This window comes from Microcaecilia unicolor, chromosome 3 (assembly GCF_901765095.1).
Source record: "Microcaecilia unicolor chromosome 3, aMicUni1.1, whole genome shotgun sequence".
In the NCBI taxonomy this organism is placed as follows: domain Eukaryota; kingdom Metazoa; phylum Chordata; class Amphibia; order Gymnophiona; family Siphonopidae; genus Microcaecilia; species Microcaecilia unicolor.
Window position 1 is genome coordinate 376,122,200 of NC_044033.1, and position 13,896 is coordinate 376,136,095.

The 13,896-nt window shown below is 42.4% G+C and overlaps 1 protein-coding gene across 1 annotated transcript in view; it reads left to right on the top strand.

The window, feature by feature from the left end:
• LOC115465137 (cGMP-dependent protein kinase 1-like) overlaps positions 1-13,896 on the top strand; it is a 128,884-nt gene that overhangs the window by 9,223 nt on the left and 105,765 nt on the right. The window contains exon 2 of the mRNA XM_030195537.1: positions 11,122-11,212. Within this exon, the coding sequence (XP_030051397.1) occupies positions 11,122-11,212 (91 nt within the window). The remainder of the gene's footprint in view (positions 1-11,121; positions 11,213-13,896) is intronic.

Below are 13,896 nucleotides of genomic sequence, written 5' to 3' on the forward strand. Positions count from 1 at the left end.
GCACTGATTTTCAGCAGTAGGCTCGTAAATCTAGGCAAATGAATGGCAGACCTATAATTTATAAGCATAACTTTTAAGCTCCTAAATTAAGATGATTTTCAGCTGAAAACTTAAGCTCATAAATTTGGCTGAAAATAGGGTACGCATTAATGATCCTAACGTAGGGGCGTAAATTTAGGAGTTCAGCCTTTTCTGAATATTGGGCCCATAGTTTATAAATGCTGCATAACAATTTGCACTCAGATCTTTAATTGTCCTTGTTCAGCCAGTAAAGGAAGAGGATGACATAGGCAGGCTTAATGTAATTACCTGAACACTCTTACCTGTACAGGTAAACAACATGCATTACCCACAGGTAGCTCCAGCTTCTCTGTATGCAGGGCTATTTTATCATTGGAAAGTGCTTTGATTATTGTTCTCTCAGAGGATTAGCTTTTTGCTTGAAGGATGGAAGGCCCAACGCACAGAACTTACCAGGCCAGCAACATGTGTTTTTGACTGGTTTAGGGGCCCTTTTACTAAGACATGTAGGTGCCTATGTGCGCACAACACTCGTCAAATTAAAACTACCGCCTGGCTATTGCGTGCCTCTGGCGGTAATTCTAATTTCTACGCGTGCCCAAAATGCACGGCAGAAAATAATGTCTATTTTCTACCTTGTGGTGCTAACCAGGTAGTAATGGGCAGTGTATGCGTGCTGACAATTACCGCCTGGTTAGCGCATGAGGCCCTACCAGTAAGTCAGTGGGTGGCAGTAAGGTCTCAGGCCCAAAATGGACGTGCGCTGATTTTTATTTTGCCGCACATCCATTTTTGGCAAAAAAGTCCTTTTTTGATGGCGCACTGAAAAATGGACCTTTGCGCATCCAATACATGCATCCACACCAGCGCAGGCCATTTTTCAGCACACCTTAGGAAAGAGGGCCCCTTAGTGAGAACGGTATTCAGTGGACAATGCACATGCTAATATATTTAAATGAGCTGATTAATATTTAAATGTGCATTCTGAGCGATGCACAACTGTTTTCCAAGCGATGCACAGAAGCAGCCCCTACTTTTTTACGGGAGGTCAGAAGCTGTCATTGCAAGTTATCCAGGCTGCCTGCTCCTATTCTTCCTTCATAAAATGCCCCCCCCCCCCCCCATCGTGGCAGATTTTTCCATCCCTGGAAGCTGGTTTGCCTTGGTGCTGCAGGCAAGGGGAGTTTGTGCTGCTGGCACTGCCGGCTCCATAGAGAGGTGGCGTTGCAAGTGCCTGCCAAACCTGTGGATATGGCTGCAGATCAAGGCAAAAGCAGGAAGAAGCCTGAGGTGGCCTTGAAGGTGCAGGACTTTGTAGCCCCAGTGGTAAAGTACTGGGAAGGTGCTGGGAGAAAGAAAGTCCGTGGATCAAGAAATCTCCTGTGCCCGATAAGATCAAGAAACCTGTGCACGATAGAAAGTTTTGAAAAAAAAAAAAAGCTACACACGGCTTTCATGTAAGCAGCTTGTATGTGCGTATGAAAGCCATGAAATGCATGTCCTGGCATTTTCCCTACCTGAGCTGCATGGTAAAAGTCCATGCAGCTCATTTGCATGCAACTACTTTTGCGAATTACCTGCTATTTCCACCTCGGTAATTTATTTATTTATTTATTTATTTATTGCACTTGTATCCCACATTTTCCCACCTATTTGCAGGCTCAATGTGGCTTACAAAGACCTGTTATGGCAGCGCCATGTCAGGATATAGAAATACAGTTGGAATTACAATGAGATCGAGGATAGCAAAGAAGCATTAAGCAGAGTTATAGAGAGGCATCATTCAGAGTAAGGTGAAGTGGTGAAGTGTATTGGTCAATTTATGGATTCTCGTGGCAGATCCTATTGAAAAGATAGGTTTTCAGAGATTTGCGAAAGGTAGTGATTTCGTTAATTGTTTTCAGGTTTGTTGGCAATGCATTCCACAGCTGCGTGCTCATGTAGGAAAAGCTGGTGGCGTGTGTTCGGCTGTATTTTAATCCTTTGCAGCTCTGGAAGTGCAGGTTAAGAAATGTGCGGGAAGATCTTATGGCATTTCTGGGAGGTAAGTCAATGAGGTCTACCATGTAGGTTGGGGCCTCTCCATAGATGATTCTATGAACGATCGTTCAGATCTTTGAATGTGGTCCGTTCTTTAAGTGGGAGCCAGTGTAGTTTCTCTCTTAGGGGTTTTGCACTTTCATATTTTGTCTTCCCGAATATGAGTAATATTTACTGAGGTGAAAATAGCAGGAGGTTCTTTCCAGGGACCTTTGTGCATCAGGCCCTGAGTGGAACACTGACACAGGAATACAGCTGTCATGAATGGATACATCAATGCATGGGTCTCTAAGAAGAGGTGGAAAGGGGGATTGCGCATACCTCATGGATTTTAATGGCTAATTGTTTTTGCAGCTTTTTCCATTAGTAAGATATTATACATCCCTATATTGTTTTATTATGCACTACACTGCTCCTCCAAAATGTTTTCTATGGACAACTTGTCTCAGTGAATCAATGTTTCACCATTACTCAGCAACTACATCATGTGACAAAAACTTTATTGCATTTCTCAACCTTGAAATTACAAAACTAATTTTAAAACATACAATTCATATCACATACTCTTGCTAACCTCATTACCCCCATAAAATGACATCATTCATACAACTCACACATCAAGAAACACCCAACCCCCTGCAACCACTCATCATGAGAAAGTCCTTGGATGCTTAATATTGTTGCAATGAAATTGTCTATTCTGAAATCCTCAATTGACAAGTTTCACCACAAAACCTTTCCATATGTCTTCTCAATAATGTACTATAAGTCATCCACTGTTCTTCACACTTTTTTCTTTTCAAAACAGTGCGGTGTATAGGGATAGTCCTTTAAATCCAGCTCCCGATTCTGTTATTGGTACTCCCATTCTGCCATAATGTTGTGTGGGCACATATGATAAATCCAATTCCAACACCTGTAATTGGACTGCTTAAGATGCCTAGACAACAAATTAAACACTATAGAGGCGTCTTCTTCGCCTGTGTTTTGGGGGTCGCACTACTGGAACAACATCGTTCCTTTGATCGACTGGGGGTAAAAAAAAAGCACATAAGAAACCTGGGCAGTATTTGAAGGATCCTGCTTAGATGGAATTTGATTCACAACAGTTTCTTCTCCCAAAGAATCACTGGATGAATTAATACATGTAACCTGCTTACTTTTACGAGCCCTTCTAGATTTCCTAGTGTGGTCCATACAGGGGTACACAAAACCCTTGGTGTAATCCTGCTCATCTCTTTTGTATTTGGAAATCTTCTGGGATCAAATTTCTTGTCAGTATTTTTCCATTAATTGTAAATGCACCCTGTATTTTTGCTCATATCCTTCAACAGTACTAGATTGTTTAATATATTCTAATTTCTCATTCAGCTCTTCTAAACTGCTGCTAGTCAGTTTATTAAGTTTATGAATAGTAATGAGCATTAAATCTAGGGAACACCTCAAAATTATATCATTCCACCGTGTCGCCGGTATGGGTTTGTTTAAGATTACTGAAGTATATCATGTTTAAATTTATAAGTGAATGTTTGTGTGGATGCATGGGGAAAATCACAGATACTTTTGCTCTGTGTTTAGCATATTGACCGCTGAAGACGCTGGTATAGCGAAACACGATTCTTGTAGGGTCATGGCAGAATGGGAGTACCAATAACAGAATCGGGAGCTGGATTTAAAGGACTATCCCTATACACCGCGCTGTTTTGAAAAGAAAAAAAAGAGTGTGAAGAACAGTGGATGACTTATAGTACATTATTGAGAAGACATATGGAAAGCTTTTGTGGTGAAACTTGTCAATTGAGGATTTCGGAATAGACAATTTCATTGCAACAATATTAAGCATCCAAGGACTTTCTCATGATGAGTGGTGTAATCGGTGGTGGTTGTCACCAATTCTTCAATTATCAACAGTGGGCTGGTTGCAGGGGGTTGGGTGTTTTTTGATGTGTGAGTTGTATGAATCATGTCATTTTATGGGGGAAATGACATTAGCAAGAGTATGTGATATGAATTGTATGTTTTAAAATTAGTTTTGTAATTTCAAGGTTGAGAAATGCAATAAAGTTTTTGTCACATGATGTAGTTGCTGAGTCATGGTGATATAAAAGTTTTGTGCAACTAAATTGGAATTGAGCAACCCAGAGATTAGTGTATAGTGAATCAATGTAGAGATGTAGGACCAGTCAAAAAGTCTCCCTCTTGGAATGGGTAACTTGGCAGATCTGCAGGCTAGTGAGGTAGTGGGGGAGTAGCCTAATAGTGCAGTAGGCTGGGAACCTGGGTTTGATTCACATTTCAGCTCCCTGTGATCCTGGACAAGTCACTTAACCCCCCATTGCCTCATGTACAAAACTTAGATTGTCAGCCCACTAAGGACAGAGAAAGTACTTGCATAATAATATATGTAAACCACCTTGGTTGTAGTCTTAGAATGGCAGTATATCAAATCCATGAGTCGTTTTATCTTTGATTCCTGCAGTAACCTAAGCTTTGGTAAAATGCCATATTTCACTGCAGCTTAGTAGCATCCTTTTTTAGTGAATTAATGGTCAAAGTTATACATTTTGCTGCTGTGAGTTTGATTTGCCACCCATCACATATTCTCTTTTAAATATTGACATGAATGTCTTTTATTTCTAGGCTTCTGATTTGAATATTTCTAGGGTGAACACAAAGAACAACCTCACTGATAGCACCTTTTCAACATTGATACCATAACGTTTACTAGGAAGTGGCAAAAAAGCCCTACATTCCTCTAATCAATTAAAACACCATGTCAAACCCGGAGTGGTAGAAAGGACAGGAGCATAGTAGGCTGCTGACAAGCACCAGGTGCCACTAGAGAACACGTGTAGCCTTCTGTTCTAGACCTATCAAGGTGAAATCTTTGATGGCATCAGAGTGAGAACTAATACTAAAATCAGTAAATATGTCAGTGAAATTCAGACTTTGAACAACAGCTCAAAGTTGCAGATCCAGATGTCAAAAAGATGATTGGCAAACAGAGAAACAGCTAAATGTACCTGTGACGAAACAGTGTGTTTTAAGTCTGTAAAATGTATTAGATATTTTCCTGTTTTAATTATGTCCTGAAGTGTATGTCTCCTATTTGGCCAGCAGGTGCTGTTTCTCTGCTGTAAAGCTGTTATAGGGAACTGAAGACCCCTTTTACTAAGCTGCAGCAAAAAGGGGCCAGCGCTGGGGCACATGTTTTACAAGCGTGCCGAGGTCCCTTTTTACCACAGCTGGTAAAAGGGAAGTCTCACCTTCCTGCAGGAAATGGCTGTGCGTCAAGTAAAGCACTTGCTGCACGATCATTTCGGGGTGGAGCCCATACCGCCACCTATTTTTGTACATTTTTGTAGCACTGGAAATGACGGTACATGAGGGATGGGAAGTACCGCCGGGCTGCTGCGGTAGACCGGCGGTACTTCCTGTATAGCGAGCAGTAAGCCCGTGTTGGGCTTACTGCCGCTTAGTAAAATGAGCCCTAAATGTTCTTTTTCTTTAACACAAGTAGGAAGCAAGCAGCATTATACTTTTAAAACTTGATTGGCTCTGATTGGCCTGGAGTTTGAAAAATTACCCAGTAGTACTGGCTGTTGCTTCAGTCTTAGCTCAGGAAAAAAGAGAGACAGATCTCTTGAGGCTCAGTGAATTATATGTCCTGACCTCCCAAGGTACTTTCTAGGAAGTAAGCAATTGTTCCATATTTCAGAGAGGTGTGTTGTTTTTTGCCATTTGCACTATTTTGTTCCACTGTTCAATTTTTAAAAGACAATAAACAATATTTAGTTTATTGCTTCTCTGTCTGGACTGATAAAGAATTCTGGTGGTTTGTGTGTTGGGTCTGTGAGTGCTTTCTGGCAGGGGTGTAGCCAGACTTTGACGGGAGGGGGGGGCTAGAGCCTGAGGTGAGGGGGAACATTTTAGTGCCCCCGGCGCCGCCGCCACCACCCCCCCTGCCGACAACTCTCTCGACCCCCCTCCCGCCGCCAACCCGCCGTCGCCTACCTTTGCTGGCGGGGGACCCCAACCCCTGCCAGCTGAGGTCCTCTTCTTCTCGCAAAAGGCTTCCTTCTGTTTCTGATGTCCTGCACATTGTACGTGCAGGACATCAGAAACAGAAGGAAGCCTTTTGCGAGAAGAAGAGGACCTCGGCTGGCGGGGGTTGGGGTCCCCCGCCAGCAAAAGACGGCGACGGCGGGTTGGCAGCGGGGGGGGGGGGGGTCGAGAGGGTCATCGGCAGGGGGGGTCCAGGGCCAAATCTACAGGGGCCCAGGCCCCCTGGCCCCATGTAGCTAAGCCACTGCTTTCTGGGAACAGTGGGACCACTGGGAGTGTGGCCCCAGTTACGTAGAAATCACTGGGGATAATTTGAGAGAGGGAGACTTGCCCAGAGGCAGTTGTGACCCAGTCAGTGGGAGGAGGGTGCTAGTGTAGAGCACAAGTGGCAGATGCATGCTGACCTGAGCTGTGCTGGGGATGGACCCTCTAAGTGGCTGCGGGGTAACCCCAGGCGGGTGGCTAGGCATTTTGTGACAGTACCTAATTCAAAAATATATCTCACAGAGGAGAAGAGAGGAAAATACTGAGAATCTTCAGATGATTGGACACTGCCAAAAACTAGGGATGTGCTGTCATTTTAAAATGACAAAGAGCATTAACAAAATATGCTGGGTTGTTCTGTGTAGTTTGTCATCTGATGGGTCATAAAAACAAAAGACGGCATTATGGTAATCTCTTTCCAGTGCTGTTTCACTTTCTGTTCTTGGAGATTTCTTTTAAAAAACTTTGTTAGCTAATCTTTTCAGGAGGATGGGGTAATCATTGGAGTGAAAGAGTGGCTTAGTGGTTAGTCTAGCAAGCTGGAGACCTGGGGAACTGGGTTTGATTCCTATTGCTGCCTGATGGTTGGCAGTGGGTTGAGATCCTGGGGAACCATGTTCAATTCTCTCTGCAGCTCCCTATGACTATGGGCAAGTCACGTAACCCTCCATTGCTCCAAGTACAATGTACTACTTCAACTGTGAGCCCAGTAGGGACAGACCCAGTACTTGTAAAATGAAACTGTAAATCACTTAGGTCTAAGTGGTATATAAATACTTAAATGAATGAATTAGCAAGCATAACTATAACCTGCCAATGTTAGTTTGCCATGTTTTCACCCAAGAAACAGATGATATGCACGGTTTCCCTCCTAGAATGTATGCATTCAAAGCTGCTATGCAACAGACTCCAAAAGAGGGAGAGTTTTGTGTGTATGGCTGTTATTGATCTTAGTGTTACACATCCTCTTACTTACACTGTACTTGTCTTTTTTTAAGTTGTTAGTTTGAAGGTATGTACATGTGTTGCTTTGCTTATTCTCCCATTCAGTCCATTGCATTTCCTTCTGTCCTTCTATCATTCTACCAACTCAGTGCCAGGTGGATTAACCCTTTGATTTTAAAGGTATTTCAAATCTATATACATAGGCATTGATATTCAAAGCGGTTTAATTGGGCAGGAGAGGCTCCTGGCTGGTTAAATTGCCTCTGTGGGGGCTATTTTAGATAGTGCTGGGGAGGAGTCATCTGTCTTGGTACATGTGGGTACCGATGACATAGAAAAATGTGGGAGAGAGGCTCTGGAAGCCAAATTTAGACTCTTAGGTAGAAAGCTCAAATCCAGAACCTCTAGGGTAGCATTGTCTGAAATGCTACCCGTTCCACGCGTAGGGCCTAAGAGACAGGCAGAGCTCCGGAGTCTCAATGCGTGGATGAGACGATGGTGCAGGGAGGAGGGTTTTAGATTTGTTAGGAACTGGGTAACATTCTGGGGAAGGGGGAGCCTATACCAAAAGGATGGGCTCCACCTTAACCAGGGTGGGACCAGACTGCTGGCTTCGGCATTTAAAAAGGAGATAGAGCAGCTTTTAAACTAGAAATGGGAGGAAGGCTGACAGTTGCTCAAAAGTGCATGGTTCGGGATAAGGTATCTTTCAAATATATCACCAAAACAGGGAAGATAGGGTATCCTGATAGTGAGGTTACAAAAGAGACCATAGTAGCTCAGGTGTCCTTAAATAAAAATTAAAAAACAGAAAACAATTGCCAATTAATACTGTCAAGTACTGAGCATGATGTAAATAGGAACAACAAACATAGTTTGAAATGTCTATATGCGAAATAAGAAATAAGATGGGAGAGTTAGAATATATTGCACTAAATGAAAATTTTTTATCTAATAGGCATCTCTGAGACCTGGTGGAAGGAGGATAACCTGTGGGACACTGTCATACCGGGGTACAAATTATATTGTAGTGATAGGGTGGATCGAATTGGTGAAGGGGTAGCATTGTATATTAACGAGAGCCTTGAATCAAATAGATTGAAAATTCTGCAGGAAGCAAAACACTTCTTGGAATCACTATGGATTGAAATTCCATGTGTAAAGGGGAAAAGGATAGTGATAGGAGTGTACTACTGTCCGCCTGGCCAGGATGAACAGACGAATGTAGAAATGTTAAAGGAAATTAGGGACGCAAACAAACTGGGCAACACAATAATAATGGGTGATTTCAATTACCCTGATATTGACTGGGTAAATGTAAAATCGGGGTATGCTAGGGAGGTAAAATTTCTTGATGAAATCAAGGACTGCTTTATGGAGCAGCTGGTACAGGAGCTGACGAGAGAAGGAAAAATTCTAGACCTAGTCCTTAGTGGAGCGCATGATCTCATGCGGGAGGTAATGGGGCTGGGGCCGCTTGATAACAGTGATCATAATATGATCGGATTTGATATTAGCTTTGAAGTAAGTATACATAGGAAATAAAATACGTTAGCGTTTAACTTTAAAAAAGGAGACTGTGATAAAATGAGAAGAACTGTGAAAAAATAACTTAGAGGAGTGGCTGCAAGGGTCAAAAATTTACATCCGGCATGGATGCTGTTCAAAAACACCATCCTGGAAGCCCAGACCAAATATATTCCGCGTATTAAAAAAGGAGGACGGAAGACCAAACGACAGCCGGCATGGTTAAAATGTGAGGTGAAGGAAGCTATTAGAGCTAAAAGAAAATCCTTCAGAAAATGGAAGAAGGAACCGACTGAAAATAATAAGAAACAGCATAAGGAATGTCAAGTCAAATGCAAAACGCTGATAAGGAAAGCTAAGAGGGACTTCAAAAAAAAGATTGCATTGCAGGCCAAAACACATAGTAAACTTTTTTTTAGGTATATTAAAAGCAGGAAGCCAGCAAAAGAATTGGTTGGACCGCTAGATGACCGAGGAGTAAAAGGGGTGATTGGGGAAGACAAAGCCGTAGTGGAGAGATTAAATGAATTCTTTGCTTCAGTCTTCACCGAGGAAGATTTGGGTGGGATACTGGTGCCGGGAATGGTATTCGAAGCTGATGAATTGGAAAAACTTAATGAATTCTCTGTAAACCTGGAGGATGTAATGGGGCAATGGGGCAGTTCTACAAACTGAAGAGTAGCAAATCTCCTGGACCAGATGGTATTAATCCCAGTGTACTGATAGAACTGAAAAAAGAACTTGCAGAGTTATTGTTAGTAATATGTAATTTATCCTTAAAATCGAGCGTGGTACCGGAAGATTGGAGGGTGGCCAATGTAACGCCGATTTTTTAAAAAGGTTCCAGAGGAGATCCGTGTAATTAAACTCTGGAATTCATTGCCGGAAAATGTGGTGAAGGCGGTTAGCTTAGCAGAGTTTAAAAAGGGGTTGGACGGTTTCCTAAAGGACAAGTCCATAAACCGCTACTAAACGGACTTGGAAAAATCCAAAATCCCAGGAATAACATGTATAGAATGTTTGTACGTTTGGGAAGCTTGCCAGGTGCCCTTGGCCTGGATTGGCCGCTGTCGTGGACAAGATGCTGGGCTCGATGGACCCTTGGTCTTTTCCAAGTATGGCATTACTTATGTACTTATGTACTTATGTACTTATATAGATCGGTGAGTCTGACGTTGGTGTAGGGCAAAATGGTAGAGACTAATAAAAAGAACAAAATTACAGAGCATATTCAAAAGCATGGATTAATGAGACAAAGTCAACATGGATTTAGTGAAGGGAAATCTTGCCTCACCAATCACATTTCTTTGATGGGGTGAACAAACATGTGGATAAAGGTGAGCCGATTGATATTTTGTATCTGGATATTCTTTCATTGAAAGGGTGGTGGATGCATAGAATGGCCTCCCGATGGGGGTCATGGAGATGAGGACTGTGCCAGAATTTAAGAAAGCGTGGGACAGGCAAGTGGGATCCCTTAGGAAAGGAAGAGCTAGTGGTTGCTGAGGATGGGCAGACTGGATGGGCCACTTGGCCCTTATCTACCGTCATATTTCTATGTTTCTATAAAGCACATTATTAACTACCCCATCAATGCCTGCAATGATTTGTAAGGAGGGACCTTCAATGCCTGCATGTTTCACCAAAATTGGATGGCGATCTATAACAGTAAGCTCATTGCTTCCTACACTGTTTTTAACAGAAACAACACAATGAAAAAATGACCTAACAACATAAAACCTAAATGATGTAATGACAGAAAACAAAACTGCTTTTCATGCACATCCCTACAAAAACCAAGTATTCGACTAACTAATTAAGGGGGCAGTTATCAGTGTGAGCTACCATTAAGACCTGTTATTTTACTGTGAACTCCGGTTATTAGGAGCTAGGTCTCATTACATAAAATGGGATCTGTGCTAAAATAGCATGAGTTGTGGTAACATTTTAATGGAAGCCCATGTTGATAACTTCCCCCCTGAAGCTTATGGCTCAAAATAAGATGCCACTTATCAGGTCATACCTTTATGGATATGAGGTTGGGAATGTCAAATGAGACACATCAATGCGGGAACAGATTTTCAATGTTTAGAACTTTTTTTTTTCTCTCTCTTGCTCATGTGATCTCTTTTAATTGCCACATTCACCCATGTATCTAATTTTTCATCTCACATGCTATTTGATGATAAAGGAAATAAAATTGGCATTTCAAGAAAGACAATGCCGTAAACAAGATGCTTTTTCATTCTGTATCTTTAGGGGATGGACAGACAACTACGTCTGGCTCGCTTGCAGATGGAGAAGCAGTACTTGCAGAGCATGGAACTCAAGAACAACCAACAGCACACGTGTAAGTAATGAGGATTGTGGGGCCGATGTTCAGGCCATGGGAGGGAGCCCAGCCAACTCCCTTAGTCGGCGGTCAGCCCGGATATTCAGTGCCAGGCTATTTACCGCAACTGGCACTAAATATACGGTTTATTTTTGGCCGGTTTAAACTTAACCAGCTAAGTTAATATTCGGAGATAGCCGGTTGAGTTTAAACTGCCCAAAGATATTACAGCTATTTACGCGGTTCGGCTATACGCTGAATATTCGGTGGTAGCCGGCTATATTGCATGATATAAGGGCCCTTTTACTAAGCTAAGTAGATGCCTACGTGCTTCCAACGCATGTCAATTTGGAGTTACCGCCTGGCTACCGTGTGGCCCGTGTGGTAATTTATTACGTGTGTCTGCTACGCGCAGAAGAAAATATATTTTATTTTCTGCATGTGGTGAAAATCGGGCAGTAACTCCGACTTGATGTGCTTAGGTAATTACCGCACAGTTAATGTGAGAGACTTTATCACTAAGTCAATGGCTGGCAGTAAGGTCTCAGATCCAAAATGGACGCGTGCCAATTTTTATTTTGCCGCACGTCCATTTTCGGTAAACTTTTTAAAAAAGACCTCTTTTACAGGTGCGCAGAGAAACGGATCTGCGCATGTCCATAACATACCTACACTACCACAGCCCATTTTTCATTGCACCTTAGTAAAAGGACCCCATAGCTAGTTATCTCTTAGCTGCTAACTGGGAATATTCAGCGGGGGATAACTGGCTATCCCCCACTGAATATCACTATTCCTGGCTGGTTAAATGGTTTTGAATATTGGGTGATGTAAGTATAGCATCATACCAACACCAACAGACTGCTGTTAGAGACTGGCATCCCTACAGCCACATGCACTTTACGTAATAATTGTGTGGGAGGTGGGGTTTGCCATTTAACAATTTTGGCCATTTCTCAGAATGACCTTCAGATTTGTCTCAAAACATTCTTATTCAGTATTCACCTGTAATATGGGTATTGACTTCATTAGCAGCTTCAAAAGCAAATGATCTTTATTTACTGCTAACAAGTTGGATTTTATTTTTTCAGTTTAACAGAGGTGAAAGCCATTTCTGATTCCTTCATACATTTGCAGTCACACAGCAGCTCGAGGAATCTTTCTTTTCTATAGAGATACTCTGAAAGGGGGTAGCATAGTAACATAATGGATGAAGGCAGATAAGGACTGATATGGCACATCCAGTTTGCCAGTAGGGTTGCCAGGGCAGCTTAATTTTCCCATGCTTGTTTTAATTTTGGGGGTTGTACCTGCCATGCAGTGCAGGTTACTTTCCCCTTGGTTTCTTATGATAAGCACAACAGTCATTTCACAGCTGTTGTGAGCAGAGGTTCCCCATTCATAGTTTCCATCCTCTTGCCCTTTAGGGATCCACTGTATTTATCCCACTCCTTTTTGAGTTCCAGCACCATGTTTGCCTGTTCACCGCCTCCTTCGAGAGAGCATTCTAAGCATCAACATGCTTCTGTGAAGAAATATTAGCTGAGATTGCTTTTGCCTCATATCATGTCTTCTGGTTCTAGAATTTCCCCTCATTGAAAAAAGGCTTGTTCTACCTTTCATAAGATCATATCTTAAGAATATAAAAATTGCCATACTGGATACTGTTTTCAGTAAAGGTCAGACAAGGTCACAAGTACCTGGCGGAGTCCCAAAAAGTTACAAGATTCCATACTAATTAACCTCAGGGATAAGCAGTGGCTTTCCAGGTCTGCCTTAATAACAGTCTATGAACTTTACCTCCAGGAATTTGTCCAAACCTTTTTTAAACTCAGCTACATTGAGGGGTAAGTTCAGTAAATAGCTCCCAAGTTTGGGGGCTGAAAAAATAAGCACTAAGGGCTAGATTCTGTAAATGGTGTGTAAAAAATATAGGCATGTAAAAAAAAAAGCACTTAGAGCTATTCTATAAACTTCGCAGACTCACTTTCAGCATTTCCCCGGGCCCCTGCAGGCCTCAGGGAGCCTGGGGCTTTTCCTGCCAGGTCTGCCCTGCCTCCTCCTCCTCCTACTTAACATTTCTAAAGCGCTACTAGGTTTACGCAGCGCTGTACAGTTTTACAAATAAGGATAGTCCCTGCTCAAAGGAGCTTACAGTCTAAAGGACGAAATGTCCTCTTTACCAGGGGCGGTCCGGAAATGCGCAGTTTGTGCCGGATGCGCGATCCTGCAACGGACCCGCCCCAACCTCCTGGAACCCCCCCCCCCCCCCCCCCCCCCAGGGTCAGGTCAATAAATAAAAAATAATTTTCATACTGGTTACAGTACCCCGAGGAAGGCTTTATGCTGAAATATGGCCCATGTTGGGTCAGGATTATTTACTCCTGTTGCGGGTCAAGATTGTACATCTATTTGGACTATCATTGAAGAATAACAAGTTTTTTTTAGAAACTTGGACTTCATCTTCTGTCTGATTCATCTTGGAACATTTTACTTCCGCTCTTCTTGCTTCCCTTGACCCACTGTAGAATCTTTGTGTTCCCCCTTTTTTTTTTTGCTGCTTCGAGTTGGGCACTATTTATAGAATAGTCCTTAGTAATGGGTTCATGCCCAATTTTGAGCGTGAGAATTTACACCAACTGAAACTTGGTGTAAATCCTCGTGCCTAAATTAGGTGAGGATCTGCCATATTCTGTAATACT